This window comes from Ochlerotatus camptorhynchus, unplaced genomic scaffold (genome assembly GCF_037179485.1).
Source record: "Ochlerotatus camptorhynchus isolate MF236.1 unplaced genomic scaffold, CSIRO-AGI_Acam_v1.1 ptg000401l, whole genome shotgun sequence".
NCBI classification, from domain to species: domain Eukaryota; kingdom Metazoa; phylum Arthropoda; class Insecta; order Diptera; family Culicidae; genus Ochlerotatus; species Ochlerotatus camptorhynchus.
In genome coordinates, this window is record NW_027040887.1 from 705,921 (window position 1) to 713,370 (window position 7,450).

Here is a 7,450-nt window from a genome sequence, read left to right on the forward strand (position 1 = left end):
ATCCATGGCAACAACTCGCCAGCCTCGTAGTCTGCGAAGGGACCGCAGGTCGCCTTCTACTTGGTCGATCCACCTTGCCCGCTGCGCACCTCTTCTTCTTGTTCCTGTTGGGTCGCTTTCTAGAACCATTTTCACTGGGTCGTCGTGCGGCATTCTTACGACGTGCCCAGCCGACCGTAGTCGCCCAATTTTTGCAATGTGGACGATGGATGGTTCTCCCAGCAGCTGGTGCACTTCGTGGTTCATTCGCCTCCTCCACGTTCCGTCATCCATCTGCACTCCACCGTAGATGGTACGCAACACCTTCCGTTCGAAAACACCAAGGGCGCGTTGGTCCTCCGCGAACATAGCCCAGGTCTCGTGGCCGTCGAGGAACAACGGTCTAATCAACGTCTTGTAGATAGTCTACTTCGTGCGGCGTCTTCCGGAGTCCAAAGTAGGCACAATTCCCTGCCATAATGCGTCTTTAAATTTCTCTGCTGGTACCATTTTTTGCGGTCACCAGTGAGCCCAAATACACGAACTCATTCACCACCGTATTTTAATAAATAGCTCATTTGGAAGTTGATCTACACCAGTTGCTTTGTTGTTCTTCAGCCGACCGATCTCTTCCTCAACTTCTTGAAGATCAAGGGCCGGTAGCCTGTCGTCTACTGCACGTGCTCCAAGGTCTGTTGCCGTGCCGTTCTCTGCTACATCACCGTTGAGGTGCTCGTCATAGTATTGCTTCCGTGTGTCGTGTACGCGGTACAGATTATCCATTGCCTCACGATCTCGGTCTTCCATTTCCTAGTCCATCTTGTGAGCGTTAATTTATATTTAAGCTCTACAGCTAGTTATATTTAAGATCTATAGCTAGCTAGGTACAGCGAGTCAAAACAAAACAAAAACCTTGGCAACCTGTCAAAAAGTCAGCATTCCAAGCGATCCTCCTGTTTGAATTGGCTCCACTCCAATACAAGGCTTAAAGCCGTGATGCCAAACTGGCCATCTCTAACCAGATTTAGTGAAACTGTCTGCGTTGTTTTAAGAAGGGTTCGTGGATCTTTCGGAAGTGCATCGGAAAGCAGCTTGTTCAATATTTTTAAGAGCTCCTTCATCCACATCCTTATGCTATATGAGGGAGCCCATAACTGTAGATCCTTCAGGAGTTTCATATCGTCTCATCTTCATCGTGCTCAAAAGAACTGAAGGGGTTTTCATTTCATGTATCTGAATCGATTTGTATCTGTTTTATATTGGTAACAATTTTCAAACTATTTTTTGTTATTGATGTAGTATATTTCTTATCTGTGAATCTCAGGCCTCTGATAAGGATGATAGTTGTAATGAGGCTTTAATGAAGGTATAAGAGCGCTTCAAATTTTATATCGGTCATGGAAAGTATGTCATTAAAGATAATTGATTTTTTTTCATCTAGTTCGTTTATTTGTAAGGCTCAATTGCGTTAGCTTTACGGAGCCGATAATTCATTGTTTTTTGTTTGTAACAAAATTCACTCAATTCTATGTCTAGTAGGAGTTGGGCCGAGTACTCGCCGCTTACTCGAGGCACATTGTCGAAGGATATGAAAAGGGGAGGAGCTTGAGGGTAGTGTTTCGTTGTCTCATCAGAGCGATGTCGCCAGTATGAACGGTAGTGTGGTTCTAGATTCGTCTGGAGTTCGACCGGCTATGGTGACCAGTGGGCGACGATGAGACTTTGCATGTATTGTGCTAGTTTTATTCTTCAGTTATAAGTAGTGATACAGAACCACCTCACAGCTACCGTTATAACTATGAAGTCTGAGTTTTAATTAAGTAGTCATAAAACATATTTATAGACGATTTGACGGTATGATTTTATGACAATAACACAAAACCATAATACAACCACAGGTGGCAAGGGATGCTATGATAAAACAATGATAAAATAGGACTAAATCGTCCAAGCATATAGATTGTTTATTGGATAATATCTTTTCTCAGCAAGATACAACTAGGTGCGCTCTTGCATCCGGAATACCCCTCACCATCCCGGGGAGAGTTTGGTAAAGAGAGATGATCAAACTGATTTGTACCTTCCTAAAGCTATCCTTGCTCGCTTTCTACTCACTCACTCTTGCACGAACATCTTCGCAATGATGACGACTGGTCCCACCAGGCCAAGAGGATCGAATAATCGAGCCGTGTCCGCAAGTACAACTCGTTTGGTAATAACTGCATCTGCATTCCAGACGGGTGACCGAAATAGGAAGCAATCAGTGCTCGTATTCCACAGCAAACCTAATGTTTTGACAGGAGCGTTCGACATATCAAGGTCCAAGGCAGATTGATCATCTACGAGATGAGTTGGTAACTCAGCCAGAAGAGCACTGGAGTTGGAATTCCACTTTCTCAAGTTAAATCCACCCGAGGAGGTTAGCTCAACCATTTCCTTCACCAAACGGATAATGGCTTCGATGTCATCGGCTCCAGTCAACATGTCATCGACGTAAAAATCATTCTTCATCGCCTTCGCTGCAACGGGATACTTGTCGGACTCAAGCTCTGCTAGACGCTGCAAACACTTGGTAGCTAAGTAAGGTGCGCACGCTGTCCCGTATGTGACTGTAGTCAACTGGTAGATACGGATTGGCTCGTTCGGTGAGTTTCTGCACAAGATGCATTGAAGTCGTTGATCCAACAGGTACACCAATATCATTCGGTACATCTTCTCGACGTCTGCAACAACTGCTATTCGATGGAGGCGGAAACGGAGCTGAATTGATAAAAGATCGTCTTGCACGACTGGACCGACCATTAGCGCATCGTTCAGGGAAACGCCCGTGGAAGTTTTGCAAGACGCATCGAACACCACACGCAGTTTTGTGGTGGTGCTGTCCGGCTTGAATACAGCGTGGTGAGGGAGAAAGTATATCGGGAAATCTGAATCGTTGATGTCCACTTGCTTCATATGGCCTAGCCGCTCGTACTCGTGAATAAAATCCTGGTACTGAGCTTTCAGATCTGGATTTGCTTCCAAGCGTCTTTCCAGGGCGAGAAAACGTTTAGTAGCGATTAGTTCAGATTCTCCAAGCTGCTGCATCACGAACTCCTTCTTCGGTAGGGACACTACAAATCTTCCACTGCTGTCCCGTGTTGTTGTTTCGTCGAAAACAGCTTCGCACGCTGACTCTTCCACAGAATGGATGCTGCTGGATTTGCAGGATTCCAGCTCCCAAAATCGTGCTAACTGGTCTTGGATGTCCGCTAGTGTACATGAATATAACACTGCTTGAGGCGGATTTACTGGTTGATTTGGAATGGGACCAGACACGACCCAGCCAAAGACGGTGTTCTGCAGAGTTGGGCCGGTTTTCGATATCTTGCTGCGCCCATCGGTAAGGAGATCAAAGTAATACTCCGCTCCAATGATGATATCGATGGGTCCTGGATCACTGAACTGCGGGTCTGCCAACACGATGCTGCTAGGAAGAATCCATTGACCGGTGCTGACCTTTCGAACGGAAAGTGTTGCTGTCAACTCTGGTAGCACATAGAACGGCATGTTTTCGGTATACGACGAAATATCACCAGATCGGGAAAGATGAATGCCTTGACATTCCTTCGCGATATGGATTTTGATCCTCCAATTCCTTGGACCGCCAAATAATCCGGGAATCCTTGAAGTTTTAACCTTTGACAGAAATTGGTGCTCATAAAGCAATATTGCGAACACGAATCTAGTAAAGCTCTGGCTAGTCGTGTCGCTCCGTACTGATCTTTAACGCACACCACAGCAGTGGATAGCAGTACGTCTCGAGTACGGTTTTGGTTACTGATTGACAGTGAAATTGTGTTCTGACTAGTGCATGTCTGGTTTGTGGTGAACAGTGGTTTAGTGTTCTGCGAGAGTGTAATAGGGAGAGCGCTTGTGGAAGGTTGAGTGGTTTGGTTGGGTATAGACTGGCCTTGAGTGTGTGATTGTGTCTGGTGTTGCTGTTGGTTCGCTGATGAAGATTTCGCTTGCGACGAGACGGAGGATTTGACAGACTGATTTAAGTCATTGTGCAACAGGGAATGATGTTTCTGTTGGCAATGGTGGCGGGACCCCTTGACGCACGACTTCGACTGATGTCCTGCTGATAAGCAGTTTAGGCATAATCTGTTTCGTCGTGCCATGTCGTAGCGTTCGGGAACCTTCAGTTTCAGGAACTTGATGCAGCGGAATGCAGAATGGAATGCCTCTCCACAAAATGCGCACTTGGTCCACGATTGAACTGCAGAATTACTCACTCCAAGCTTGGGCCGTTTCTCCTGGACTGGGATGGACTTCACGGGAGCGACTGATTGTAGTACGGAACAGTGTCCGCGCAGAAACTGGATTCGTGTATGTGGGAACCTCTTTCGAGTTGTGATGTGTCTCCCAGTGTCGAAGAGTAGCGGAATCTAAGCGCGAGCAAACCATGTGTACTAATATGGTGCTCCAATTGGCGGTCTCCTCTCCGATTTTCTGCAGCATCAACAAGTGTTTCTCGAAATCACCAACCAGCTTACTCAGTGATTCGTAACTCTCCTTCTTCATAACTTCTACCGCAAACAAGGAATCCAAATGGGCCTTGACGATTAACTTTTTGTTTTCGTACCTCCGTTCCAGTGTTGTCCAAGCTACCTCGTAATTTACTTCGGACATCTCCACCGAGTTGATCTCTTGTAGAGCTTCGTCCGTCAGTGAAGATCGTAGGTACGAGAACTTATCCACAGCTGTCAACTGTTGGTTATTGTGTATCAAGCTACGGAAAGTGTCTCGGAAGGTGACCTACTCCATGAGTTGTCCACTAAAGTTCGGCAGTCTTATTTCAGGCAATTTTACTCTCGAACCATTGGCTGGAACGGCTTGCGGTACTGGTCGGGCATCAGGTCTAACTCCAACAAGATCAGGCTTCGGCATTAACCTTGAAAGATCAGCCTTCAAGTTGTAGTAGCTGTTTTCAATCTTCATAACGATCTGCACGTTTTCTTCCTCTCTCGCCTTCTTCACAGCATCTATGCGAACTTGATGTTGTTCCTTGGATATCTTGATTTCAGTTTCTTCTGCAGGAACAATGTCATCCGTCAACAACTCAATTCTTCGACGGACTGTGTGGAATTCCTTAAACACCTCCTCCAATCTTTGCAAGCGGATTTCCACCTGATCACTCTGCTCCTCTTCATAATGATCTACGAAATACTGCATACCATCGAGAGTCCTCCGAATGTTCCTTTCCTGCTTCTGAAGTTCACGAAGATCGTTAGTCATGTTCACTACTCACTCACAGCACTAATTACTAAGAAATTGAATAGGACACTTCACTGCCACCGATACTATCACTTCCACTGTGCACTTTTTATTCACAATAAACTCCTCATCGACTCGACGTCCCGCGCGATCTCGCGAAGCTTTGGATAAAACTGTGAAGATTGACAACAGCGAGTGGAGAAACCAAACAGACAACAACCAACAGGAGAAAAAGCCAACAATTGCAAGACCAACCGTCCAATTCCGTGGAGAAAATTGCAGATACTGCCAAGGCTCGATCCCAATGGAGAAAAACACTCAGAAATAATCGAAATTTCAATTTATTTACCACTGTTCAATTACATGCAGTTTGACTCCGGCGGTTACATGCAAAACCACCACAAACCATCACAGATCATGCAACTAGTACTTCCCCGTTTCCAGCTGTGTCGGTCGTCTCGGTGCTATTGGTGTGTATTGTTGTTCTCCTCAACTGGTGCAGGAACGTGCAGCAAACTGCCTAATATCGCCTGTCTATTCTTCACTGCTATCGTCACACTTTTTATACCGCAGCTACCGTCGCCATCACACGGCATTTGTGTTACGTTAGGGTCACTGCTCTTCAAAAAAACTGCAGACCACGTATGAAAAACACTTTTTCCATAAATCACTGTTCTTTATCTTCGTGATCACACGCACTGAATCGGTCCTTTTTCAGGTGAAAAGTCCCCGAAATCCGGTTCGAAGGACCAAAAATGTTCGCACAGGATCACAAATTGATCGGATTTCGGACCTTACACTTTAATTAATTGCGGTTATTTGCAACGGGAACGGAATTTATTCTTCTTCAAAAAAAGGTCACAGGAATAATGATAAAAAAAACATCTGTATATGCGCGCGATTGGTGGATAACTAATTTATTGCCCCTATCAGCTGTTCACTCGTACCTACAATCTACTCGTGGAAAGGAGATTAGCTGATAAGAGAGGATCGTGAGAGCTGTGTGTGAGAGTAGGTGAAGTACGATTTCGTGTGGAACATGTTTGGTGGTAGGGTGCTTCTATTTATGTTCAAACAGATACCAATTAGAATGTTATTATGAATTTAATACAATATCAAGCTGGGAAATTTTATTACACACTACTTTTTTTTGAGGAACTATGGGGCTATGTTGAAATCTCGCTGAGATATTAACAATTTTAACAATTTACTGAAGGGGTAGGAAAACACATTTTTGCAAGTTTTGAAAAAAATCATAATATATTCTCAGTGTAAAGTTTTGTCTTTCAACATTATATTATTTTTTTTCCTTTGGTTTGTTTTTTTCCGTCGATCTTGTTTTCCGTGCTGAGCACCAATGCTACCGACGTGCCAGGAAGGCAGCTCCCACACCTGGACCCTACCTATCGACCCATCAACTCATGAACCGGGGACCAACGGCTTTACTTCCCATCCGAAGGAAGGCGTGATCAGAGATGTTATGCCTCAGAACATCCCGGCGGCGCCGACTGGCATTGAACCCAGGCCTACTGGGGTGAGAGGTTATCACGCTTACCACTACACCACCGGCGCCGTTATTCAACATTATTAACCTTATTATTATTTTCATCTGATGGTAAAGTAATTTTTGTATTGTTCTTTTATTTGGAAGGCTCAATCGCGTTAGCTTTGTGGAGCTAATAATTCATTTTTATAACATGCTTGCTTGCTTAAACCTAGGTCTAGCATGTATAGGACCTAGGTCTAGCATATATCAACCCATCAACTCATGAACCGGGACCAACGGCTTCACTTCCCTTCCGTGATCAGAGATGTTATGCCTCAGAACATCCCGGCGGCGTCGACTGGGATTGAACCCAGGCCTGCTGGGGTGAGAGGTAATCACGCTTACCACAACACCACCGGTTCCACTTATACACCGAAGTTACTTCAGTTTGAAGCTTTACTTCCATTGGTACGATTAAGGGGGTGGGGGAGGCTGTTGTCAGCCCCCTCCTCCCCTCATCAACTACGCATATGAGATAGAGCTATTGTTTTAGAATAAAATATGAACATTCCAAATTGCAATCCAAGGCGCAGCTACAAAGCTAGCCCATGCTGGAGGTGGCTGGATTCAATTGCCTGTCTGGTCTAGGATTTTTTCGGTTTGGAAAATTTCTCGATTTCCCTGGGCATAGAGTATTTCATTTGTTACTACCGTAACATAGGTATT

General features: G+C 45.0%; 1 protein-coding gene across 1 annotated transcript; it reads right to left on the reverse strand.

Annotated features, from left to right (window-relative positions):
• Window positions 1–2,094: 2,094 nt before the first annotated feature.
• On the reverse strand, window positions 2,095–3,528 carry LOC135710678 (uncharacterized). The gene has a single exon (XM_065233327.1). It carries the CDS (start codon window positions 3,526–3,528, stop codon window positions 2,095–2,097), a length of 1,434 nt encoding a protein of 477 aa, XP_065089399.1.
• Between the last annotated feature and the right edge of the window lie 3,922 nt (window positions 3,529–7,450).

Excerpts from the sequence above, each read along its gene's own strand:
- LOC135710678 (XM_065233327.1), bottom strand. The coding sequence starts at position 3,528 with ATGCCGTTCTATGTGCTACCAGAGTTGACAGCAACACTTTCCGTTCGA.